The sequence below is a fragment of the Scyliorhinus canicula genome, chromosome 3 (assembly GCF_902713615.1).
Source record: "Scyliorhinus canicula chromosome 3, sScyCan1.1, whole genome shotgun sequence".
Lineage (NCBI taxonomy): Eukaryota > Metazoa > Chordata > Chondrichthyes > Carcharhiniformes > Scyliorhinidae > Scyliorhinus > Scyliorhinus canicula.
In genome coordinates, this window is record NC_052148.1 from 77,317,413 (window position 1) to 77,345,203 (window position 27,791).

General features: G+C 46.7%; 1 protein-coding gene across 1 annotated transcript in view; it reads right to left on the reverse strand.

Moving 5' to 3' along the window:
* Positions 1-344: 344 nt before the first annotated feature.
* Positions 345-27,791, reverse strand: part of LOC119962751 (atrial natriuretic peptide receptor 2) — a 195,123-nt gene continuing 167,676 nt past the window's right edge. The window contains exons 21-22 of the mRNA XM_038790768.1: positions 21,575-21,666; positions 345-805 (exon numbers count right to left, since the gene is read on the reverse strand). Coding sequence (XP_038646696.1) covers positions 743-805; positions 21,575-21,666 — 155 coding nt within the window. The 3' untranslated portion in view covers positions 345-742. The remainder of the gene's footprint in view (positions 806-21,574; positions 21,667-27,791) is intronic.

Here is a 27,791-nt window from a genome sequence, read left to right on the forward strand (position 1 = left end):
GATTCTTGGCATATCACTTCTCATACTGATTTCTACAAACTGGTACAAAACCAGTAGTGATTTAATATCAGCAGTTTTATTACAGCAATTGATTACAGAATACCATTGTGGCAAACAGTTGCCAAATCAGCAAGATGTATTCTTGGCGTGACAAGTGATTTAGAAGGTGAGATGATGGGGTTCAGAGCAGGCAAAGAAGGGGCAGGCTGGTTGAACCAATTAGTAATTTTCCATTCTCCTCCAAAAATCTTATTGTCCTGAAAATATGTCTGAAATCCTAACTCAGTATTTTGGATATAATATGGTTGTGAGACGAAGCAGCATTTACTGAAATAACAACCGAGCAGGTTTTATTGAGTTTATTTGAACAAAATATTTAGCAATATCTTAGATACACAGTATATACAGCTTGTAGGTGGGGAAAATATTATATTTACATATCTTCTCAAACACATTATATAAATCTTGATATAGAAAGCACAAAAAAATAAGGGTTTATTGTTGAAAAGTATTCAGCTAGGAAGAAAAAAGACCTTAATAAAAATGACTTGTTTTGCAGCTTTGTTCAGGTATAAAATATACCCGGGATACATCTAGATATTTTCGACAGAAATTTTCTATAAGATCTGTTCTCCAGAAATAAACATAGCCAAAATTTGTTTTGGTAACAAATAAACTACAGTTTGTATAACCACTGCTCTGCAGTATAATAACATACAAGCAATTCACACCAGACGTCATGTTAGATGTCGGGAACATCCATTTGCTCACCAAGCAGCCAGTAGGTCCTCAATTTACCTTTACCCTTTCAAAGAAGACAAAGTAAATGTTACTCAGTTGCTCAGAACATCATAAATCCTTCAACATTTGCAAATCTTTGAAAAATGTCTAGATGTTGTTTCCCCCAGTGGCTTGGCAGATAGATGCACTGAACCATATTGACAAGAGAGGAGACGGTGGCGCAGAAGTATTGTCACTGGACGAGTAATCCAGAGCTCTGGGGATCCAGGTTTGAGTCCCACCGTGGTGAAATTTGAATGAAAAGCCTAATAATAAGCATGAAATCATTGTCGTAAAAAACTAACGCTTTTCAGGAAGGAAATCTGCCATCCTTATCTGGTCTGGCCTGCATGTGATTTCAGATCCAGGGCAATGTGGTTGAATCTGAAATGGCCTAGCTCAGTTCAAGGGCAATTAGGGATTGGCAACAAATGTTTCAAATCTCGTTTCTTAGATTTGTATAGCTATCTTATCTCAACTTAGGTAGCATTTCTAGAACCTGGATCTCAGACCTGTGAAATGAGGAAGGCTGAGGAGAGATAAGGCAAGGTTCCTACACTTCTAATCAATAGCTCCTTTTGAAAATTGCCTGCATGGAAGATAGCCAAAGACAAGATTTATGACCTCCGTAATTCAACAATATTGAATTCCGGCTTCCATAATTCACTAACCTGCTGGCTTCCCTGGCACCCACTTCTGGTAAGTACTTATAGGGGAGGAAAGATTTTCTGGAAGGCTGGTGAAAGAAGTGGGGCAGTTAAGGACTGGAGAAGGGGCAACGATCCGTGGGAGTGCAGTGGAGATGGGAGCAACACCCATTCCTCTGAGCACCATGTTAAGTTTTTTTTTTCAAACTTAGTGGTCACTTAAGGGCCATTGGTTCGGCCACATGTCAACCTGGTTTCCTGAATTCACCCCCATATTTGTTTGTGCAAAGGCTGTAATGCATTTTCTGTTATATTATCTGTTATATATAACTGTCTGTTATATTATCTCTGCCTACATGGTGGGAAATGTATGCTCAATTTATCAAATGTAGCAAAACAATGTTAGTCTTTATATCTAGAAGGCTAGAATAGAAAAGGAGGAAATTTTGCAACCGACCTCTGAAGTATTGTCTGTAATTCTCTGCACTGCTTCTGAGAGAGGATATATTGACCTTGGAAGGAGTATATTGCAGATTCACCACAATACTATCAGGACTACAATGGTTAGATTAAGGTGACAGATTACACAAACCACAATCATACTTCCCAGAATATCGAAGGTTATTGTGGAATTTGAATGAAATTTTAGAATGTGTTGTTAGGGCAGGAATTCTTGCCACTGATAAGGTGTCTAGGCCAAGGGGACACATTCTTAAAATCAGAGCCAATCCCTTCAAAAGAGAGTTTAGGCAAATGTTTCCCATAAAAAAAATACAAGGTCAATTGATAATTTAAAATCTGAGATCTAAAATCACAATCACCGTGTGCAGAAGGAGCCTGTACCGGCTCTCCAAATAAGCATCATGACTTAGTACCATTTCATTGCCTTTTCCCCTGCAAATTTTTTCTATTTAAGTAAACATCAAATTCCCTCATGAATGTCTCAATTGGATCTGCCTCACCGCACTTACAGGTAGTGCAACCTAAGCCCGAAGCACTCGTGTGGATAAAGATTTTTCTCACATCACAAATGCCTCTTTTGCAAATCACTTTAAACCTGTGTCCTATGATCCTTGATGCTTTTACAAGTGCAGTAAGAAGTCTTACAACACCAGGTTAAAGTCCAACAGGTTTGTTTCAAACACGAGCTTTCGGGGCGCAGCTCCTTCCTCAGGTGAATGGCGAGGTATGTAAGACTTCTTACTGTGCTCACCCCAGTCCAACGCCGGCATCTCCACATCACTTTTACAAGTGGGAACAGTTTCTCGCTATCTACTTTGTCCAACCCCCTCATGGTTTTGAACACCTCTATAAAATTGCCTCTTTCTTTCTCTTGAAGAATAACCGTCCCAGCTTCTCCAATCTACCTTCATAATTGGGCTTAAATTCTATGTTTGGGAGACTATGTTCTCCCACAGGAAATGAAGTGCCTCTGTTTTGCACTCGTGCTGGGAATGGTACCCAGAAGCAATTCCCTATCCATTGGCATGAAAATTTATGCAAGGCAGGGATTGCGAGGGATTCACCATTTTGAACAGGCGTCCCTCCATCCCCCAATATAATTCCGCCCCTTCATCATGGGATTTTCTGTGTCATGCCCCATGCCCCCCCCCCTCCCAACAGTACGAGGGTGACTCTCCCCTCCGACCAATCCCCCCCCCCCACTAGAGACCCTCATAAGAGTGACCCCTGACCAGAGATCCCCCATAAGAGAGATCCCCACCAGAAACCCGCTCATAAGAGAGACCCCTGCCTGGAAGCCCCCCCATTCCAGAGACCCATTCCTGGAAGCTAGCGAACAGTCCAGTTAGAGACAGTGGAAAAAAAATCACTGCTTTATTACTCACCTGTGCAATGCACCTGCAGGCACAGCAAGCAGATCCATAACTTCCTAGAAAGGGAAACCAGTCAGCTGGGTTTAAAACCCCTCAGATTTTTGATCTGCAAGGCTTCTACTCACATGAATGTGAAATTGATTCTACTTGGCTGTGTTTGATACCTTACACATAGCCAGCTTTCTGGATTGTTTAACCTAATTTCTCTTCCATGTTTGAGTGAATCTCATGTAGCCTGCTGTGAAACTAACCACAATGTTTATAAACAGCTCGCTATGAGTCACAGTTCTTGGACCACATCAAAAACAGTTAAGTGCTCTCACTTTCTCTTTGCAGAATTTACAGGTGCTGCTTTTTCTCCATGATTCAGCAGGTTTATTTTACAGTTGAGTTTTAAAGCAGTGATTTTTTTTTACTGTCTCTGTCTGGCACAGTCTCTGTAATGGAAAGGGGGATTCTAGTGGGGTTCTCTCTCATAGGTGGTTTCTGGTGGGGGTCTCTCTTTATGGGGGTCTCTGGTGGAGGTCTCTGTAATGTGGGATTCTGGTGGGGGTATCTCTTATGGGTGTTTGAGGGGGTGGGGTGGGCAGTATTTGCATTGTGCGGGGCAGGGGTCCTACGATGGATGTTGGGGCAACTCCCTAAAAGAGTTACCCCCTTGGCCCACTGCAAGGTTCACCACATCAGGGCCATGTTGGGAAATAACTGCATTAACTCCTGTCCAAGAGAATCCCGGCCCAGAGGACTGCAGATTCACACAGGCTTGGAGAATCTGGTACTATCCCATTAAGAGGATGTAAATAAGTCAATGTGACCCATTTGCAAGCACCTTCTAACATGGGCGTGAACTTCACTGTCGCCGCCAGTGGGCGACCGGGGTGCCGGTTCTGTGTTTTGGCTGATGCTGGGTTCTATGCCATGTTGGGAAATTGGGAGGGGGGGGGGGGGGGGGGTCAGCCTCAGAGATTTCTCAACCCTGGAACTATTATTGTAAACCTCTTCGGCACTCTCCAATGTGTCCACATACTTTTGAAAGTGTGACAACCAGAACAGTACACAATACCCCAGCTATGGGGTAGACTAACTAGTTAAAAGCAAATTACTGCGGATGCTGGAATCTGAAACCAAAGAGAAAATGCTGGAAAATTTCAGCAGGTCTGGCAGCATCTGTAGGGAGAGACAAGAGCTAATGTTTTGAGTCCAATGACTCTTTGTCAAAGCTAATAATCAGAGAATGTGGGGAATATTTATACTGTGGAGTGAGAATGAAAGATGAATCATAGCCACAGAAACCCAGAGAATAAGGCTGCTAATGGCCACAGATACCAAGGGAAAAGAGTGCTAATGGCAGTCCCCAGAGAGAACAAACTAGTGTCCCAGAGGGGACTAACTAGCGACTTGCATTAGAAACTGAACCACTTGATGGATGAGTGGAGCTCCAACAACATTCAAGAAGCTTGACACCATCCAGGAAAAAGCAGCCCGCTTGTTAGTTCCTCCTTCCACAAACATTAAAACCCTTCACCACCGATGAACAGTGGCAGCCTTGTGTACCATCTACAAGATGCACTGCAAAACTCACTAAGGTTCTTTAGGCAGCACCTTCCAAACCCAAGACCACTATCGTCTAGAAGGACAAGAGCAGCAGATATCTGAGGGTCCCACCACCTGGAGGTTCCCCTCCATGTCACTCACCACCCTGACTTGGAAATATATTGCCGTTCCTTCACTGTCATCGGGGCAAAATCCTGGAACTCCCTCACTAACAGCATTGTGGGCGTACCTACCCCTGAAGGACTGCAGAGGTTCAAGCGGGCAACTCAGCACCGCCTTCTGAAGGGCAACTAGGGATGGGGAATAAATGCTGGCCTAACTAGCGACACTCACATCCCGTAAATAAACTTTTTTAAAGTTCAGCATAGCCTCCCTGCTCTTGTACTCTATGCTCCTATTAATAAAGCCCAGGTACTATATGCTTTCTTAATTACTCTCTCCACCAGTCCTGCCACCTTCAATGACTTATAGACATAGATTTCATAGAATTTACTGTGCAGAAGGAGGCCATTCGGCCCATTGACTCTGCACTGGCTCTTGGAAAGAGCACCCTACCCAAGCCCACACCTCCACCCTATCCCCAAAACCCAGTAACCCCACTCAATACTAAGGGCAATTTTAGACACTAAGGGCAATTTAGAATGGCCAATCTACCTAACCTGCACATCTTTGGACTGTGAGAGGAAACCGGAGTACCCGGAGGAAACCCACGCACACACGGAGAGAACATGCAGACTCCGCACAGACAGTGACCCAAGCCGGGAATCGAATCTCCGACCCTGGAGCTGTGATGCAATTGTGCTAAACACTATGCTACCATGCTGCCCACAATATAGTCCACATATTGACCCATCCCTGTGCTCCGGCACAGCTTTTAGAGTTGTATCCCTTCTTTTATACAGTCTCTGCATGTTCTTCCGACCAAAATTAATCACCTCACATATATTTGCTGGGCAAGGGCATAAAAGGATATGGAACCAAATCAGTTAGATGGAGTTATGATACACATCAGCCAAACACTCTATGAATGGCAGAATATGCTCAAGGGGTTGAATAACCTATTCCAGCTTCCATGACTAGAATTTTAAGGTTAGCGAGCGTTTGGGGCAGCTGCCGACACTTAAAACGCCTACTATCATTTAATGCCCACTTGAGCATAGATTGGAATGGGCGAGGCTCCTGTCTGACCATGGAAGAAAGCCCCGCCCATGACAAGGGTTAACCAATCAGATTGGCCGCCAGCTCTCACAGTAACTTCATTGCTGTGTTAATGTAAGCCTACTTTGACACTAATTAAATTTATTATTATTCAAACTGGTCAGGCACAATGCTGGGGTGGCCAGAAGCAATACTGCAGTGCTCTGTCTGGAACAAAGTCCCAGGACTGTTGTAAAGGTAAAGGCTCTCGGAACAAGTTGGTAGGGGGCGGGGAGTGGGTGGGAAGTGTCAGGAGAGGAGGGAACCGTGACGTATGGTGAAGGGGGGGGGGGGGGGGTAAATGTAGGCGTGCCGGACCTCCAATGACCAGAGTGGTGGGGGCATCCCAACTCTGAGAGGGCCTTCAGAGTAAGGCGAGCCCCGCAACACATTCATCCCTCCTGCCCACGATGGGGAGAAGTATAAGTGTTCCTTTCCCACCCTGGCCGGGATTCTCCCCTACCCGGCGGGGCGGGGGGTCCCGGCGTAGTGGAGTGGCGCCAACCAATCCGGCGTCAGGCCTCCCCAAAGGTGCGGAATTCTCCGCACCTTTAGGAGCTAGGCCCGCGCCAGAGTGGTTTCCGCCACGCCGACTGGCGCCAAAACCGGCGCTAACGGCCGTTGGCGCTACGACGCCCGGCATCGGGGCTGGCCGAAAGGCATTCGCCGGTCCGCGCATGCGCCAGTGCGTTAGCTGCCGCTGAAATCACCACCGGCGCATGCGCGGTAGCAGGGTTCTCTTCCACCTCTGCCATGGTGGAGGCTGTGGCGGCGGCGGAAGAAAAAGAGTGGCCCCACGGCAATGGCCCGCCCGCTGAACGGTGGGCCCCGATCGTGGGCCAGGCCACCATGGGGGCACCCCCCGGGGTCCAATCGCCCAACGCCCCCCCCCAGGACCCCGGGGGCCCGCTCGTGCCGCCAAGCCCGCCGGCACCAGAGGAGCTCCAATTCCTTCCGACGGGAAAGACCTGTCAGCGGCGGGACTTCGGCCCATCGCGGGCTGGAGAATCGCCGCGGGGGGCACGCCGATCGGCGGGGCATGATTCCCGCTCCCGCCGATTCCCGGGTGGCGAAGAAGTCCGGCAACGGCGGAGGCAGGATTTACGCCGGCCCCGGGCGATTCCCCGACCCTGCGGGGGGTCGGAGAACTCCGCCCCCTATTCGCACCCGCTCCTGTTAGCCGCAAAATTGAGGCTCGGTGGGATAAGACCTTTAAGTGACTATTGTGTGGTCATTTAAGGGAATTAGTAGGATAATGGACAGGTTTCCTGCACCAGGAACTGCCAACCTAAGCATGAAATTGGGTTTGGGTGAGTGGTTTCCCGGTGGGGGAGGAGGGGAAACCTCATCTATTAAATGTTGCACCTTCCTCTTTTTCAACATCTGCCAAGTGTGGAGTGTAAAATTATGCCCCGTGTTCCTCAAATGCTCACAAGTTGCTATTGAGTATCTTTGTTTTTAATGCACTTTGTGCTCATCGTGGTGAGGGCCCTTTATTTTAGGAATGGAATTCTTCCCATTTTAGGCACCTAGCATCAGCATTCATTTCTTCGAGGTTAGGCACAGTGCAGAGTAAATCGCTCCCAACTCTGCTCCTACACCAAAAGAGAAAATGCTGGAAAATCTCAGCAGGTCTGGTAGCATCTGTAAGGAGAGAAAAGGGCGAATTTTTTGAGTCTAGATGATCCTTTGTCAAAGCTAAAAGGCATCGAAAGTGTGAGATATTTATACTGTTGGGCGAGAAATGAAAGATGAGTCAAAGCCACAGAAACCAAGGGAAAAGAGCTCTAATTGCAGTCCCCAGAGAGAATAAAAGGCGTGAAAGGTGAAACAGCAGAGAAACTAACATCAGAGGGTAAACTGTGACAGATGTAGATATGGGGGGAAGGGGGACATGGGTGGGAGAGAGGTAAAGTGAAAAAAAGGGGAAAGCACAGGGGAGAATAGGTAAGGAAAGGGGGGATACAATAGGGGAAAGAGTGGGGGGGGGGGGGAATATATGTAAAGAAAGGCAAGAAAGAAATAAAAGGTAAAAGACAGTTAAAATGAAATGGGATGAAAACAAAGGGGTCGAGGTGAAGTAGAGCTAATCATCTGAAGTTGTTGAATTTGATGTTGACACCATAAGGCTGGAGTGTGCCTAACCGGAAGATGAGATGCTGTTTCTCCAGTTTGCACTGAGCTTCACTGGAACATTGCAGCAGGTCAAGGTCAGACATGTGGGCATGGGAACAGGGTCTTCTGTTAAAATGGCAAGCAAAGGGAAGGTCAAAGACCGAAGGTGCTCAGCAAAGCGATTACCTAGTCTACGTTTGGTCTCTCTGGTATAAAGGAAATCACATTGGCAGCAGTGTATGCAATGGACCAAATTGAAAGAGGTGTTGGGTGTGGTGGAGGAGTGGAGTAGAATATCTTGGAAGGAATGGTCTCTGCGGAATGCTGACAGAGGGAGTGAAGAGAAGATGTGTTTGGTGGTGGCATCACGCTGGAGTTGGCAAAAATGGTGGAGGATTATGCTTTGCATATGGTGGCTGGTCGGGTGAAATGTGAGATCGAGGGGGACTCTGTCCTTGTTCTGGGAGGGAGGGAAGGGGGCGAGGGTAGTGATGTGGGAGATGGACCACACGCTGTTGAGAGCCCTGTCAACTGTAGGTGGAAAATCACGTTTGAGGAAGAAGTAACACATTTTCGAAGCACCACTTTAGAAAGTGGCAACATCGGCACAAATGCTCCTACAACATGCCTTCACTCTGAAATCAGAAGAGTACTCTTTGCTGCATCAGTGTGACAGATTGACTGGGCTGGATTCTCCATCCCCTAACGCTGAAATCACGTCTGGCGACGGGGCGGAGAATCCGTTTTGGCGCCGAAATCGGGAATGGCGACTGTTTTTAAATTCTCTGTTGCCACCCGGCCAAATTCCCGATGGCATGTGATCCTCGCATGGCGGCTACAGATTCAGTCCGGGGCCGCCACAATCCGGGGAGGGCTGATCGGAGGGCAGGGGGCTTCATTCAGGACTGGGGGCAATGTGGGAGGCAGTCCGGGGGATGCGAGCGGCCGATGCGGGGCATTACTTTGCCCGTCTATGTCCGTGGGCTGATTCCGCCAGGGAGCACGGCGTGACCGCTGCAGGTAGCCGTCGTGGGCATGCCAGCTTCTGCCCCAGAAGTGCAGGGGGCGGGTGCGTATCAGCAGCTGGAGCTGCAAGCTCTCCCTGCTAGCCCCCAGCAAAATGGGCAATCTGTGTCCTTTCGACTCCGGTTTTCCTGGCGTAAAAGACCACAGTTTTCCCGACGGCGTGGGGACTTAAGTCCCAAAACTGGAGAATCCAGCCCACTACTTCTCACACCACCATTCTGTGGCATTTCTGAATGAGATTGCCTGATGCTCGCAAGGAACTGGATTGAAATTGCTCAATTTTATTTCACAAAGGACCCTTATAAACAGCAGACAGACGGATCAATCCAGGCTGTATTTAAGACCAGGTTCTAGGTGTGAAAGACCACTAACTCACTGCCCTACCTAATTCCCTTCAGCACAGATTTTATCAAGAGGAAGTTGATATCAAGGAAGTTGATGTATGTGCAACACCAATTAGCAAATTTACAGTGCTAGTAATATTGGGCTAAACTCTGAGGCATTGGGAACCCAGCATTAGGGTAAAAAGCAGGTCCGGAGCACACATTGACTATTTTCCCAGTGGCTGCCTCCTATTGCCACATGTGGGCTCACTGTCCAATTCAGGACAGTAGGCAAACTCCTCCACCCAATCAAAGGGCCAGAGTATCTGTGGGCTCAGCGGTATCACTGAGAGAGGTGGTCATTGTTGAGGAATGCAAGAGACTTGGGGTCTATAGTAAGGAGTTTAAAAAGGTAATTCGGTCCAGTGTCGGTGGGAAAACCCTTCCAGGAAAATTATTTGGGCTGTGGGGTGCTGCCTTCCCTGCCCCTGAACCCCTCTTTGTTGTACAGACCCTGTCACCTATTGCTATGAAGCCACCTCCATTCATCTGGCAGCCAACCCTGAGTGGCAGGAGTTGCCTTACCAACAGCAAAATACCGATGGCACAATTAAAATTAATCCTAATTGGACCTTTAATGAAGAAAGGCGTCTGCCCACCTCTTTGGTCAAATGTTCCAACAGCAGATCAGATACTGCTCTCTAAGATTTTACCCCCGCCCCCACCTTCCCCACCCCTGACCCCCTTTCCCACGTTGCCTACAAACCCACCACCTGAGATTATTAAATCCTGACCATTAGCATTCAGTTTTATGCATCCAACTCCCTTGGTAATGTGTAAAAGTTTATTACATGTACATCAAAGATTTTTTTAAATCACTTATTTTGTCTGTTGCGTGTGCTTGATAAATGAATGCCTGATATGTTATAGAACAAGTATAATTTAATGAGAGCATATTGGCTAATAATGTTTAGCTCAAATGATCTTTTCAGCCAGAACATGAATCTCAACGAAGCCAATATTGTTTGAACTTTCCTTAAAATGCCTAAATGCAATTTGAAATGAATCAGCAATCAGCCGCTGTTGAATATTCACGCTGGTGAACCCATGGGGAACTGCTACTGTAGGTAAACAACATAGCAGCACATTTTGTTCCTTTAAATTAATGAACTGTAGCTGTACCTGCCAATTCAAATGGTTGACGAGAACACTGGTCAGATTTTTGTGTCCTGCTCTTTTACATTAATCCTTATGTCCAGGTACTTTTCCTAACGGTCGGCATTTTGTCTTTGATGGCTCATTTGAAAGCATCTGAATTCAATGGATATAAAAATGCCTGAACCTGAGCTATTCCACATTAGTCTAAGGTGTTTGAGAAAGTAAAAATGGAATGATCTCCGATTGGCAGCATTGATTTTGAGTCAGCTGTTTTTTTATGATGGCAGAATGGAAACTGGGAACTGAGCCAACACTTTATTACCACAAGCTAAAGGAATCCATTAGGATCTTAGCAGTTGATCATTAATATGCACACATATCACTTCTGAATGGAACTGCCAAAACAGTCTGCTTCACATGTGGGGTTAATTATTTTTTCAAAAATGTCAATTGATATGATTTTTCTATATTGGTGAGAGTGGCCAATGCCCTAAACATAGAACAGACAGTGCAGAAGGAGGCCATTCAGCCCATCGAGTCTGCATAGACCCACTTAAGCCCTCACCTTCACCCCATCCCCGTAACCCAATAACCCCTCTTAACCTTTTTTGAACACTAGGGGCAATTTTAGCCAATCCACCTAACCTGCATGTCTTTGGACTGTGGGAGGAAACCGAAGCACCCGGAGGAAACACACACAGACACGTGGAGAACGTGCAGACTCCACACAGACAGTGACCCAGCAGGGAATCAAACCTGGGACCCTGGCGCTGTGAAGCCACAGTGCTAGCCACTTGTGTTACATGCTTCGATTTGATGTATGTGGTCCAGTTTACTTTGGAACCAATCCAACCATTTTGCTCATTCAACCAGGATAAACTTATCTATCAGGGATAATATGTGAAGCAGTTGGAGTGCTTCCCTAATCTTGGTCTTTGTGAAGCCATTCAAAATTATATTTACATTAATATTATTGCAAAGTGATGTTATTACAAATAGGAGGAAGTGACAATATTTTATGGCCTTTTCTTTCTCTTTCCTCTTCAGATTCCCAGTTTCGATTATTTTCCTTTTTCCTGTGTCTATGGTTGGGAAGACGTATTTTGCCCACAGCAGTCTCAGTAGTCATTGTCAATGTTACTCCTTAGTTATTGCACCACAGGTTATCAACAAGCACTGAATGAAATCATGATTCACATCACATTTGCTTCCCTTCGCTGCTTCAACATTGTCAGTTCTTAAATAGCAAACTGTGTGGGCGTGGATTATTTATCTGCAAGTCAGAATAGGACAGGGTTTCATTTCATTGTGGAAAGGAGATTGAGAAAAGACATGACCCCAGGACTTCAAAATGTGTGAGATGTGGATGGCACAGTACAAGCAAACAATTTAATTAGACTGAGAACAGGCTAAAAAAAATACAATCCAGAAGATTGACCAGAGAATGAAATGTCAGTCGATATGACGAGTGCATTGCCTGTAAAAGCAGATAAAAATACCAGTAAATTTTAAAAAAGGGAAGTAGTTTCCCCCTCTGATTTAGCTGATTAAGATATGGTCACCTGAACCATGCAGATCAAGAATGTCCCAGGAGGTTAGATGATTTCAAAGAGGGTGGTAATAGGGATGTTATAATTGGTTTCACTCTACTGGAGTTTACACTATCCTGCTGGCAGATTTGAAGGCAGGGGGACATGTAAATTCCCAGTGGATGGCTTTCTCTCCATCCCTGCCCCACATCCTGTCTGAAATTGTAAGGGGGCAGGGGACTCATTCGACAGCCTATTGAGGCCTTTAAGTGGCCAATTAATGGGACCACAGAGCTGTCAGCCAATCTGATTTGGCAGCAACTCCCTTAAGGCAGGATTTCATCCTGCCCTGTGAAAAGGGCTGATGTCCTGCCCTTCAGCAATTTATGGTGTTCCCAGTAACAAATTGCTGCGGGTCCACCATCAGGATTGCGGACAGATTCCCCCCTCTCCACCCCACCCAACCCCCTGATAGTTTCACCTGGGACAGAGGGAGAAATGGTACCACAACACTTTATTGAATCCAACCCATGAACTGGGAGAGGAAAATTAGCTCTGGTCTCTGTTCCTGGTTGTTATCCCATTACCTTGACAGTGGTACATATATGGGTAACATGTGAGCAGGTTTAGGCTTGATATCCCCACTCTCTGTGACTGCATTTTATGCCTAAAAGAAATTCAAGCATTGCATGGCCAAATATGTCAATGCAATACAAGTTCACCTACAAGTTCAATTGAGTAAATTTAAAATAGAATTACAAACTGTGACTACATTACTGTATTAGTATTATGAGATCTCAAGCATGTCATAAAGTGATGGAGTATCCTGCAAACCACTAGACAGACCACTTGTTTTATAAACTTCTGGAAAATGACTGACATCTTTAATTAGTTTTTATGCAATCTTATGTTTAAATATTTTTGTTGAATTGTGGTGTTTGATAGTATTCCAGCTATGTGACATTTGAAAATCATTCACCCTCGCTGGATGTAGTGATTTGCAAATGGAAAACTTGTTGAGTAATGTACTTGGAACTCTTTTAATTTGCACTTCCATACAAAAGGGTGCTGCTTATCAGGGATTTGTTGAATAGGGAATTTTGCAACATTCTTTACTAGAGGCCTCATATCATAAGATTTATCTTATTGTTTTTGACTAAGGCGTTAGTGTAAATTCCCCATAGTTCTGATGACCATAGGCTACTTTCCCCTTTGAGGGGTTGAACTGACTGGTGGTGATTTAACCAGAGGATCACCACATCTCAGGCGAGGCAAGGTTTCATGGCTTCATGAATAACCTCAGCCGGTATGGGAAAATGATGTGGAATGATATATCAGAATTATTATGGTGTAAGATGGTGTATGGTGCCCACTGTGTTTTTATTGCTGAGACTATGGGTTGGATTTTCCAGTCCTGACGTAGGGCCGATTCTCATTCAGTAGGCCTTAAAAATAATGGACAGAATCCATTCTGAGATTTCTGCTCCCATTACCATTACTGACAATTTTGATTGGCACAAGAAAAGGAGGCAGGTCACAGACCACATTAAGCAGCGTGATTAGCATTGCTGCCTCATAGCGCTAGAGACCCGGGTTTAACTCGATGGGCCAAATGGCCTAATTCTGCTCCTATGAATTATGGTCTTATGGTCTCAATTCCTCCTTGGATGACTGCCATGTGTGCAGTTTGCACATTCTTCACACTGCGTGGGTTTTCCTCGGGTGTTTCGGATTCCTCCCGCAGTCCAAAGATGTGCAGGTTAAGTGGATTGACCATACTAAATTGTCCCTTAGTGTCCAGGGATGTGCAGGTTACGTGGGGTTATGTGGATAGTGCAGGGAAATGGATCTGGGTGGGTGCTCTTTCAGAGGGTCAGTGCAGACTTGATGGGCCTAATAGCCTCCCTCTGCACTGCAGGGATTCTGTTGAAAAAAGCTGCCCCAACGCTGCTATTTCCATTGCAGAAGTGGACAGTTTAGACCTCCCACAATTTTCATAGAGTTGAGTCAACCTTTGCAGACAAAACAAAATACAGACAATATAGTTCAAGCCTGCGCAGAGATGCTGTGAACCATGGGCAAGCCTGGTTTGGAGGAGGGAATAGTTTGATTGTTATCTCTGTCGGATAAGTTATCTATGTTTAGTACAGTGATTGATGATAAGGTTTTACTTTGAAAATGTAAGTGACCATTAAATTGAGTAGCATTGTGAAACTGGAACAGTCGTCACTTGCAGCAGATTGTTATCGACTGGATAAAGTTCAATTTTGCATTGCACAATACGAAAATTCAGATTTAACTGTGTCATTTGTTCATAAGTTCATAAGATACAGCAGCAGAATTAGGCCATTTGGCCCATTGAGTCTGCTCTGCCATTCTATCATGGCTGATATGTTCTTCATCTGCTACCTGCAATGTTACAGGCCAAGAGCTGGATTGCAAAATTAGCCAGAGCATCTCACAGAATTTACATAGAATTTACAGTGTATCTCCTCTCAGAACACATGACCTAGGAGCGGGTGTAGGCAATTTAGCCTAACACCCTCAATGTCGATCATGGCTAATCCCACCCTCACCTCAACTCCACAGTCCTGCCCATTCTCCATAACCCTTCAACCCATTATCAATTAAAAATATGTCTAACTCCTCCTTAAATGTACTCACTGTCCCTGCATCCACTGCATCTGGAGTGGAGAATTCCACAGATTCACAACCCTTCAGGCAAAGTAGTTTCTCCTCAAATCTGTTTTAAATTTGCTACCTCTTATTCTAAGATTCTGACCTCTCGTTTTAGAATGCCCCACAAGAGGAAGCATCTGCTGCACATCTACTGTATCCATACCTTTTAGCATCTTGTATACCTCAATTAGATCTCCCCTCATTCTTCTAAACTCTAGAGAGTATAGGCCTAAACTGTTCAAGCTCTCCTCATACGAAAAACCCCTCATCTCTGGAATCAATCTAGTGAACCTCCTCTGAACTGCCTCCAAAACCACTACATCTTTCCTCAAATCAGGGGATCAAAACTGTGCATAATACTCCAGGTGCAGTCTTACCAATGCTTTGAATAGTTGCAACAACATTTCCTTACCTTTATACTCAATTCCTTTTGCTATAAATGCAATCCATTTGCTTTCCTTATTATTTGCTGCACCTGCATGCTCATGCACGAGGACACCCAGTTCCCTCTGTACCGGAGCATCCCAAAGTCTCTCTCCATTTAGACAATAAGTTGCCTTTCCATTTTCTCGACCAAAATGCCTCACACTTATCCACATTAAACTCCAGTTGCCACATTTTGGCCCACTCTCCTAATCTATCTCTATGCATTTGTAAGGTTCATATTTCCTGATTGCAATTTGCTGTCCCACCTATTTTTTTGTCATCTGCAAATTTGTCAAAAGAACCTTCTATCAGTGTATCCAAGTCATTAATATAGATTGTAAATAGCTGGGGCCCAAGGACCAAACCCTGTGGCACATACAGTTTACCATCTAGTAAAAGACCCATTTGTTCACTTTGCATTCAGGTTTTCAGCTCACCCATCTGTTTGCCTGCATAAATGCTTTAATAGCTGAAATGTCCCAGTCTTTGAAATTCAGCTCAGCTATCTGTTTGGTTGTTTCAAACTTTTATCAGATGGCTGAGCTTCTGGCTGACTTCAAAGGCTTTAATGTATTGAGCTCTGGTAGTTTAGTTGGTGCAATTGATCAGTGCATTCTAATTATGAAGGTTCGGCTGAGTTCCAAACCCACTAATGGATTCAACTCAGCAAAGGTTGTTGTCACACCTGTCAAGGGTCTGTACACCTTGTTTGATTGACAGATTTATGATCAGTTAAGAGGATTTTTATAGTTGACTTTGAAGTACTGATCATTTATTTTGATAAATGAATGAAATTCTCAAATGCTTCCCCCAATGTTAATAAAGGGCTTATGAGTTCTGTATATAGTGGATACTGGGTAAGTGGAATGGGGGTGAGTAGGGGGTGGTTTTTTAAATAAAGTGTTGTGGGGTGAAAGCGGGAATGGGGAATGAAGGCTAAGAGGCCTCATACTTACCTTAAGATGAGTGTACGGAGACAGGCCTTTTAATCTAGCCATCTTGGCATCAGCCCACCTCCATCTCAGGCATGTTGTCGGAGGCAGTGGCCCCAACTCCAACTTGTCTCTGGAATCCCGCTATGAGGGTGGTATGGGTGGGCACTGCCTGACAGGAGGTGGGATCATGACATTGGTAAATCTCCCGACTCATCATTCCTGCCTCCCAAAAGAAAGTGCGAACGTATAGGTCTGCACCATTAGGTATGACAGAATTAGAATGCCGGTTATTGTTACTGGAAAGATCTTGGGGTAGTCCTTTGGTTCAGGTACACAATTAGTGGGTGTTGATTGAAGTGGTTGTACCTCCCATCTAATTTCTACACTCATGGACAAGTCTCATTCGAAAACTTTTCGTGAACTGCCCAACGCACAGTAAGTATTCATAGGCAGACCTCAAATTGACAGTGAAGTGGGAAACATACACTGTGGAGTTGAGCTGATAAAGCTTTAAAAAGGAGGAAAGAAGCCCCAGTGAATAACTGGCAATGGGTGGGAAGGTTTTGTACGATGGGGCTGGGCGTGCCTCTTTGTCCCTAGAAAAATCATAGCAATTTTCTTTGACATTTTCGGAGTGTTCTAATATTTCAATTTTAGGAAACTGTTTTGACCATTCTATATCTAGTGCCACTGGCACAGTGTTGCCAAGCAGATTTTCTGCCAATTGGGTCTTCACGGTCCCATATATGGTGAAGAATTCTGTTCCCTTTATTCCACAGCATGCTCCAAAATCATGATGGGCCATATTATAGAATGCCTACAGTGCAGAATCAGGCCATTCAGCCCATCAAGTCTGCACTGATCATCTTAAAGAGCACCCTATCTCGGCCCACTCACACTAAGGGACAATTTAGCATGGCCAATCCACCTAACCTGCACATCTTTGGACTGTGGGAGGAAACCGGAGTACCCGGAGGAATCCCACGCAGACACAGGAAGAACGTGTAAACTCCACACAGTCACCCAAGACTGGAATTGTACCCGGTTCCTGGCGCTGTGAAACAGCAGTGTTAACCACTGTGCCACCGTGCCATCCATATCCAGCAGGAAGAAAGTGATAAGTATTTTCCTGTGAATGTTGAATCACTACCTCCCCTTTCCTGTCAGAAAACAAGAAAATACACCCTCTTTTCTTTGGGGAAATGTAGAGTACGATCGAACGGAGGCATTACGGCTGAAAAGTAGTGCATCGTGGGACAACGCGACCAGTAGGTGCTGGGACAACCCTCTTCTGGAATCTACCTGGCTCACCATGCCTCGCAAGATCTAAAGCGATCTCACAAGAAGTCACAATGTGAATCCTGCCCATTGTGGGCAGATCAATTTTTGGCAAATCTGCATATTAGAGTGAGACAGCTTGTCACACTCTAATATGTACTACCATGATCTACCCAAGGCTTGAGATCTAACCCCCTCACTTTGAAGATATCAGGCGAGCGCTGTTCTGTGCTGGTTTCCATAAACAGGGACCAGATGGAACGTCACTCGGGGGGTTTCCCAGGGGATCTGAGGCCCACAGGTGCCTGTCCTCTGGGCAGAGTGCCAGGCTGGCACTGCTACTGCCACCTGAGCACTTGAGCACTGCCAACCTGGCCACCCTGGCAGTGCCAGCCTGGCACTCTATCAGTGCCACCCGTCTGTCAGTCTGCACTGCCAAGGTGCCCAGGTGACACTGCCAGCTGGCACGAGCATAGCCAAGGTGCCAGACTGGCATTTTTACCATGCTGCAGATCCGGCCTGGGGGTACCCAGCACGGGTGCAGGGGGCGGGCTGAGGACCCCCTTATAGGAAGTTGAGGCATTTGGGGGGGGGGGTTCAGGGATTGCATCAGGGGGCCAGGAGATCGGGTTGCCATTTCAAAACGGCGTCCAGCGAGCGGAACTCCTCCGCTAAGTGCGGCCTCGTCGGGACGGTCGCTGCTGAGGCTGAGTATCTACCCGAATGGGCGTTCAATGGTGTTGGGTTTCTGGCCGCTCCAAGAGTCGGGAAGCACCCAGCTAAATGTGCTCACCACGGGGCTCTGTTCCCATTCGGGTAGATTGTGACTGTAATGTTCCTTTTTCTCCTTGTGTTAGAATACAGGTCTACATTTGGTGGTGGAAATGGACATTTTAGAGTTAAATGATAATGGCAGGACTGCAACAGGACAAAGTCTTATCCGTCACTCAGACTGGACAGTTTATCAATCCCAAACCCCAGGCATCAGGTCATTTAAACAATGTACTGTAATAAGGGAAGAATGACATGGAGAGCTCCAGCTCCCCTGCTGCAATTTTGCCAAGACTCCCCGCTCCCTCTTCACTATAAACCCAGGATGTGAGGCTGGCAGTGCCAAGGTACCAGGGGGAGTGCCAGGGTACCACATAGCCCTGTCTCTAACTACCCAGGAGTTTCTAATGCCCTGCTAGACCCACGTTTTTGTGGACCAGCATTAAATGGTACCCTGGCGAGGTCTTGCATGTGCAGCCGTTGACCCCCAGGTGCCAGGTGAATCTGTCGTCTAGGTATTCAAACAACCTAATGCTGAATCTCACGCTACGTGTCATTTGTGGGGGTGGGAGGGGGGGGGGGGGGGGGGGAGTTACATGGAATAACTTCCGCCGGGTGTTTGGGCACAATCCAGATTAATATTACCTACCTGTCATTTTTTTTGGTCTTAGGGAGTTGTGCACTGGCAAATCTCCACTTAGAATTCTTTTCTGCAGTGCGGAACCCCCAAGTGACCATACCCCGCTATGTGGTCACTGAGGGCCCTCCACCTTTAAGGTCCCCCTTTCCGTTCCCACCTTTCAGACCCCCCTTCACCCATTCACTTTAATGGGCATGGCCCCCCCTCAGGCCCTGTCCCTTGGCAGTGCCCCTTGGCACCTGGGCACTGCCCGCCACCTGGGCAGTGCCTACCTGCATGCTGGCAGGGTACCAGGTCGTCACTGCCTGGGTGTACTAGGGCATTGCCCTGCCCTTTCCCCAACCACCCGGGGGCTCCAATGGCCTCCAAGCCCCCTGGCGTGGCCATCTATTGGAGACCAGTATTAATTCACTCCAACGTCAGGCCTCGCCAGTGGAGCCGATGAATACCGGGAGCCAGGAGGCTGTGGCCTCGAACGGATTGTGCACTTTATAAATCACATCCCTCAGCTAGTGTATTTTCGTCAATTTTGAGAATCAAGCTGCACAAAATATGTCAAGGGCTTAAAAATGGAGTGAAGGGGAATATGAGGAGAATATTTTTATTCAGTGAGCTGTTGGGATCTGGAACATGCTATATAAAATAGTTATAAAAGCTGATTCCATGGATAAGTTTAAATGAGTTTAATCATAAAAACATAGAACTTACAGTGCAGAAGGAGGCCATTTGGCCCATTGAGAATGCACCGGCCCTTGGAAAGAGCATCCTACCTAAGCCCACACCTCTTCCCTATCCCCGTAACCCCACCTAACCTATTTTGGACACTGAGGGTAATTTAGCACGGCCAATCCACCTAACCTGCACGTCTTTGGACTGTGGGAGGAAACCGGAGCACCCGGAGGAAACCCACGCAAACACGGGGAGAATGTGCAGACTCCGCACAGACAGTGACCCAAGCCGGAAATCGAACCTGGGATCCTGGAGCTGTGAAGCAACGGTGCTAACCACTGTGCTACCGTGCTGCCCTACTGTGCTACCCAGCTGCCCGAATCATTTAAATATGTTGATCTGGATCACGCCTTTGCTGGACATCGGGGGTAACGGGTTGGGTGCACTACATGCAGCTCGGCACTCTCTCACTATGCATCCAACATAACAGGATCACCGCCGACGCAACACTGTGGGAGAACTGCACCCAAAGAGTAAAGTAGTAAAGTGCTGAAGAGAAGCTTAATGGACTTGGGTTTTTAAAACTATGAGTAAAATATGAAAGTAAAGAGACCACGTTAGCACTTTATAAATCACATCCCTCAGCTAGTGTATTTTCGTCAATTTTGGGAATCAAGCTACACAAAATAGGGCTTAAAAATGGTGCGAAGGGGGATTACCAGGATGCTACCAGGGAAAAGGGACATCAGTGATGAGGAAAGCCTGGCAAAATTCAGCCTGTTCTCCTTGGCAAAGAGAAAGTTATGAGGTGACGTCACAAGGTTTCAGAATGAGGAAGGATGTTGATAGAGTTGGTGGAGAAGATCAAAAGCTTATGGTCAATGACTAAAGATCATGAGCTGCATTCTCCGATTTTGTCTGCAGGATCCATCTGGTCTTATGACCAAAAGGTCGGCGCTGCCCTCACACCGATGCTCTGCCTAGTGGGGGGCTAGCAGCCGCACCGTGTAAAATCCCTGCCTTTACCTATGGAAATGGCGCAGAATGGCCGGGTCCGTGGCCGCGCATGCAAACGGCGGCGGCCTGTGGCGGCCGTGCCGTACAAGATGGCATTGGCGCGCGCAGACTAAGCCTGCTAAAATCTGCCCACTTGTAACCCCCATCGCCACCCCCGGACCACCCCCCACCAGCCCCCTAGCCCCCCGCCGAAGCCACCCTGCAAGCAGAATGGCTCCCCCCCACAACCCCCACCCCTGACTGCAGCGTCGCTAGACACAGTCCGCAGCCGCCACGCGAGGTCCCCAAAGGTTGGGAGGACACGTGTTCCAAGCCGCTGGGGACTCGGCCGATTGGGGGTGGAACATCGGGGAAGGGCCTCAGGTGACATCCTGAGTCCGCCCCGAAGGTGTGCAGCGTACTCCTCGAGTATGCCATTTTTGAGGGGGTGGAGCATCGGAAAAACGGTGCCGTCCCCGATTCCAGCATAAAAATGGATTCTCCAGCCGATCGCCGAACGCGATTTCGGCAATCGGAGAATCCAGCCCCATAGATTCAGAAACAACGGCAAAACATCTGCAGGGAATATGAGGAGAATATTTCTATTCACTGAGTTGTTAGGATCTGGAACATGCTACCTGAAATGGTTATAAAAGCTGATTCCATGAATAAGTTTAAAAGGGAGTTGGACTTGAGAGTGAGGAACTTTAAAATATAATAATAATCTTTAATATCACAAATAGGCTTACATTAACACTGCAATGAAATTACTGTGAAAATCCCCTTGTTGGGTACACAAAGGGAGAATTCAGAATGCCCAAGTGACCTAACAGAATGCCATACAGGACTTACAGGGTTATACACGTGTGACTAGGCATGACTCTTTCAAAGAACCGGCATAGGCACAACAGACTGAGTGGCCTCCTTCTGTTGCAAAAGCAGCAATAAGGATTTCCATAAATGTCACTTATGATTGTGGTTGTGATGTGTTGAACATAACATGAAACAGAAAGTACCTTCATTTCAACATCTCCACGAAGTTCCAGTTCAAAATTTCCGAACTCATCCAAGACATTCTTGGTCGTTGAGGATACGTGGATCTTCAATGCTAACAAGTAAAGAGGTAAAAGGTTAACAGCAGGATGAAGACAGGGGTACAGGGAAAAGGCAGGGAATGGCATTAAGTCAGGATGGCACGGTAGCATTCTTGCCTCACAGCGCCAGACACCCGGGTTCAATTCTGCCCTTGGGTGACTGTCTGTGCGGAGTCTGCACTTTCTCCCCATGTCTGCATGGATTTCCTCAGGATGCTCCGGTTTCTGCCCACAGTCCAAAGATGTGCAGGTTAATTGACCATGATAATTGCCCCGTAGTGCCCAGGGACATGCAGTTTGGGTACGGTTACAGGGATGGGATGTGGAAGTGGGCTTGGTAGGGTGCTCTTTCTGAGGGTCGGTGCAGACTCGATGGGCCTAATGGCTTCCTTCTGCGCTGTAACAATTCTGTGATATATTTAGACTGAAATTTCTTTAAATTGACTTCCGAGTATTACATTTTGCTGCCAAATTCTTTATATGGTTCTGATTTCAGGAACTGTTTAACTTAAGGTTTTAACTTAGCTTGGATTGTTACTTGGCCTCAGAGGACTCTTGCAGCCGCATAAAGTTGAAGATTGAATATCAAGGGGATAAAACTCAAAGTCAAATTCTGGGACTGGCTGTCCTAATATCTGTTTGTAGCTTGTAAATTAGTCCAAAGAATGTTACAGATATAAGTGCTAACACATTTAAATAAAAAAAATGATTGCTTTCCTTTAGAAGTTTCACTTTTGACTCTTATTACAAAATAAACAGTTCATTAATTTTCACACTGTTTAAATGTGTGGTGTGTGATTTCTTTTCAGCTCCTTGCTGCAAGGCATATATGACAGTCACAATGCTCTTTGGGGCCATTCGAGAGGATGTAAATTCACAAGGGTGTGATCCTTTCTACTGCACTCCTGTTGCAGCGTCCACAAAATAGATGGAAAGGTATATATACAGGAAGTGGAGGGAGACCAGGGAGCACACTGTTTGTGCGGGGGAGGGGGCTGCGAGAATTCTTGTGACATGGAGGTCCTGCCAAAACTAACGTCTGGGCCTCATCTTTCATTTCTACTCTGTTTCCTACCTGGATGCTGACCAAACTAACAATCTGGGTGGTTGCTAAGTGGAAAGCCAGTGACAGATTGCTGCAGCTGAGGACCATTGTGGTAGATCCACAGTGATCAGGAAAGGTCTCAGATGAGAGAAAGGCTGGACCAACAGCTGGGAGGGATGAAAAGATTACAGGCTGTAATGGGAGTTGAGGGGGAGCGGCAGGAGTGGTGGCTGGGGGCTCCGGGGTATGGTGCAGAGGGAAGATTTGGCAAGAGATTTGGTATCGTAGGTTGATGGAGAGGTTGAACAGACCATGACAGTAAGGAGGGGTCTGGATCGGCAGACAGTTTGCTTCAGGGGTCTGGGGGGGGGGGGGGGGGGGGGGAGTGGGGGGGGGGGGGGATAGCAGTCCTGCTCCTCCTGTTTCACAAGCAGTGGCTAGAAATGGCATGGGCGTTCTGCAGCTGACTGCTCTCTTCTCCATTTTGCTCCTGGGTTTCTGAACTTTCAGAAGCCTAATCGCCAACAGCAAACTTTAACACAGGCTCCCAGCTGTACTATGTGCACCACATTTAATTATTATAACGAATTGTCTCACCACTAACCTAGGGCAGAGACATGCCTTGTTCCCAAAAATGTGCAGGTTAGGTGGATTGGCCATGATAAATTGCAGCTTAGTGTCCAAATATGTTCAGGTTAAGTTGGGTTACGGGGATAATAAGGGGATCAGGGGTTATAGGGAGAAGGCAGGAGAATGGGGATGAGAAAATATCAGCCATGATTGAATGGCGGAGCAGACCCGATGGGCTGAGTGGCCTAACTCTGCTCCTATGTCTTATGGTCTTTTGGTCTTATGGGTAGGGTAATGAGCCTAAGTAGTGAGCCCTTTCAGATTGAATGGGTCGAATGGCCTCCTTCTGCACTGTAGGAATTCTATGGATCCTACCCTCCACTGGTAAAATGGAAGCAGGCTGAATCAAAAATGAATGAAATCTTGAAAAAACAGCAAATGCCCCAAAACACTTCCTAGTTAGGGGTCAGACCCAGGCAGGGACTAGGGAGGGTGTTGTCAGGAGAGAGAGGGAATATACTTAAGAGAGGCTGCTGGAATAAAAAAATTCTCTTGAGTTCAGTATTAACAGGAGACTGAGCTGAGACAACAAGTGAACTATTGTCCTCAGATGGTGTATAAATACATCTTTACTGCCGACATAGGCTGGTTGGACATGCTTTTGTTCCACTGTCATAACTTCGCTGGAGGTGTGGTGGAAATCTTTATACCGTGACAGGGCTTGAGTAACTCGCAGGAAACCACGGTCAGAATCGTCTCTTTATTCTTGGTGGCTCCAGTATATGACAGGATGGAGAATTGCAGCCCTGTGAAATCCATTTTAATTGAAAACATGGCATTTAAATGTAAAAGCATCTCCACCAAAGCTGCCTGGCTAGCTGAATGTTTTCTATATTCTCTGCACTTAAACGTACTCCATTTTCAAATCCTTGTGTAGGAACATGGCCATGAAACCCTGAAGCAGGACAGCAACTGAAAGGGTAGAGCTTAAATACAGCTGATTTTTAACAGAGTTGATTTACTACTGCAGGAAGTAACATATAATAGGTGATTTGTGGGCGATTGAAGCTTTTGTGCTGTTACAAGGAACTGATATAGAGAGTAACTTGATGTGTTGGGCAGGCTGGGTCGATGTGGACTGTGTTTGATGCAGTGTAGCGAGAGACAGACTTCCAACAATTGATGAGATGCAACACGATTTTATTTAACATCTAAACTATTATACATGTTCAACTGTGGGTTGACACTATGCTGACTTGACTGGAGACCTGAGGCTAGCCTGACCAGACTTACTGACTACCACATGGTGTTTGCACTGGCTAGCTCACGAGCTCTGACTGTCTCAGAGGCTGGGTCCCGAGAGAGCGGGAAAACTGGTGCCCTCTGGCTTTATACTGGTCGTGTCCTGTCTGGTGATTGGCTGCTGTGTTCTGTGTGCTTGCTGGTCATCCTGTCTGTCAATCACTGCCTGTCTGCACTCCATTATATACATAGATGTATATTGTGACATCTCCCCCCTTTTTTAAAAATATTGTTTGTGTTCAGATAATAAATATTAAGGTGCATGTGCGTGTGGACATGTATATGTGCCTGACTATATACAGAATTTGCTAAAATGAAGGTGTTGCTAGTGCTGATATAGGGCAGATAAAATGGTAAAAACGATATTTACAGAGGTCAAAACGATGAGGTAACAAAGTTGTGCAAACGTTCAGTCTATAAGTTTAGTCTCTGTGGCGGGCGACACATTCTGGTTGACCACCTCAAGGGTGGATCAGGGGCCGACTGCACTTGGATAGGCGGGCCTGCCGCCAATGCGGTGGTCGCAGAGGTCGGCAGAATTGCTGGTAGATCGGTGGCTTCGTGGTGGGGCGCGTCCGGAGGAAGCATTGTGGGAGGTGGGACATCACGGTTGGGTGACGGACGTGGAACTCTGCGCAGCGCCCGTCTGTTGCGTCGTGGGAAGGAGCCATCAGCCATGCGGATGCGGAACGATCTCGGGGCCACTTGCTTGACCACCGCAGCTGTGGCAGACCAGCCGCCGTCAGGTAGCTGAACACAAACTCGATCAGCTGGGACCATCCGGGGGAGATCCGTGGCATGAGCGTCATATGCTGATTTCTGTTGGGCCTGAGACTGCTGCATCTTCTGTATGACCGGGAAGTTGTCAAGGTCTGGAACATGGATGGCTGGAACCGTGGTTCGCAGAGTGCGATCCATGAGCATCTGCGCTGGAGGCAACCCAGTGGACAGTGGGGTCGCTCTGTATGCCAACAGCGCCAGGTTGAAGTCAGAGCCTCAGTCTGCAGCCTTGCATAGTAATCTCTTGACAATATGGACCCCTTTCTCGGCCTTCCCGTTTGACTGCAGGTAGTGGGGGTTGGAGGTGACGTGACAAAAGTTGTATAGCCGGGCAAAATCAGACCACTCCTGGCTGTAAAAACAGGGGCCGTTGTCACTCATCACCGTGAGCGGTATCCCATGCCTGGCAAATGTTTCTTTGCATGCTTTAATCACCGCCACCGACGTGAGGTCGGACAGTTTCACCACTTCTGGGTAATTGGAAAAGTAGTCGACCAGGAGGACATAGTCACGCCCCTTGGCGTGGAAAAGGTCATCATTGACTTTGGACCATGGGGAGGTCACTATCTCATGTTTCTTTAGGTTGAGCTGGCTGAAATTTCTGACATGTCGGGCAGTTGAGGACCGTGTTGGCAACGTCCTGGCTGATGCCCGGCCAATAGACTGCCTCCCGAGCTCTGCGTCGACATTTCTCGACCCCCAGGTGACCCTCGTGGAGTTGGCCGAGCACCATAGCTCGCATGCTCTGCGGAATCACGATTCTATCGAGCTTCATGAGGATGCCGTCCACCACCGTCAGGATGTCCTTGACGTTGTAAAACTGGGAACACTGTCCCTTCTGCCAGCCATTCGTGAGGTGCTGCATCACTCGCTGTAGCAGAGGATCCTTGGCCGTTTCCTCACGAATTTTAATGACCCTCTCATCAGAGGCCGGAAGGTTGGAGGCACAGAATTGCACCTGCGCGTCGATTTGGTAGACAAAGTCAGTTTGCTCATGCGGTGCGGTGATAGACCTGGAAAGGGCACTTGCAACAATGAGTTCTTTGCTAGGCGTGTAGACAAGTTCAAAGTCGTAGCGGTGCAGCTTGAGAAGGATTCGTTGTAACCGGGGTGTCATGTCATTTATGTCCTTCTGGATTATGTGGACCAATGGCCTGTGGTCCGTATCAACCGTGAATTTTGGGAGGCCATACACATAGTCGTGGAACTTGTCGATTCCCGTTAGGAGGCCCAGGCATTCCTTCTCAATCTGAGCGTACCGTTGCTCAGTGGGCGTAATGGCTCTGGAGGCATAGGCAACTGGGGCCCAAGAGGAGAAGTCATCCCGTTGGAGGAGCACCGCCCCAATACCGTCCTGGCACTCCATTATACATAGATGTATATTGTGACTTAACTATTTCCACTGGTTATGGATTCTAGGCCTAGGGGACATGGCTGGAAAAAAAGACCTAGGCTTCTCATGGGTAAAGGTCGGAAATACTACTGTATACAAGGAAAGGAGGCTTTCACAGATGGATGCGATGTTATAAGGTGGACTGGTTTAGGGAAGACAGCCACAGAGCATAGGGGAAAGATGACTGGATGTTCTTCAATACAGATGAAGCAGGAGGCAATGCACAGTAGGCAAGTTTTGAGGTAGTGTGGGATATGAGAAATGAGTGGGGCCGGTGAAAGTTAAAACGGCTGTGTGATTGCGATATTGGAGGGACAGGTAGAGGTGTACAAGTGTGCCACAGTCCCAGAGGCTGTTTTCCCCTTTTTTGAGAGAGAACTGACTGGTGGTCATTTAACCTGAGGGCCACCACACCTTGCGTGGGGCAAGGTTGAGAAGGTGGGGCCTTCATGGATAACCTGAACCAGTATGGGAATTGAATCCACACTGCTGGCATCGCTCTGCATCATGAACCAGCCATCCAGCCAACTGAGCTAACTGACCTCCCGAGTACAAGTAGTTAAGCAAAAGAATAGGCCATTTAACCCCTTGACTCTATATGTGACCTAACACCATTTTCTTCATTGACTTCATTGCCTCTGCTGCATACCACTTAGTAACCTTTGTTAGCATAAATCTGTTCATCTCAGATTTAATATTAAGAGTTGACCCAGCATCAATGGCCATCTGTGGAGGAGAGTTCCAAACTTCCAACATCCATTTGCGTGTAGAAATAATTTTACTCCTGAAAGGCATTTTGTTTTCCGCTTAATGTCTCCGAGTCAAGACTCCCCAACCACAAAGAAATAGTTTCTCTTTATCGACTCTTTCACTTCCCCTTAATATCTAGAAAGCATTAATCAAATCACCCATTCTATTTTGTTTCCTGCATGAGTAAACCAACTCAGTTAAAAATCAGCTGTGTTTAATCTCTGTTGGAATCAAACTTCTTTCAGAATGGAAAGATATCAAAGTCCTATTAAAGTCAGGTTGACAAAAATAGCTTTGAT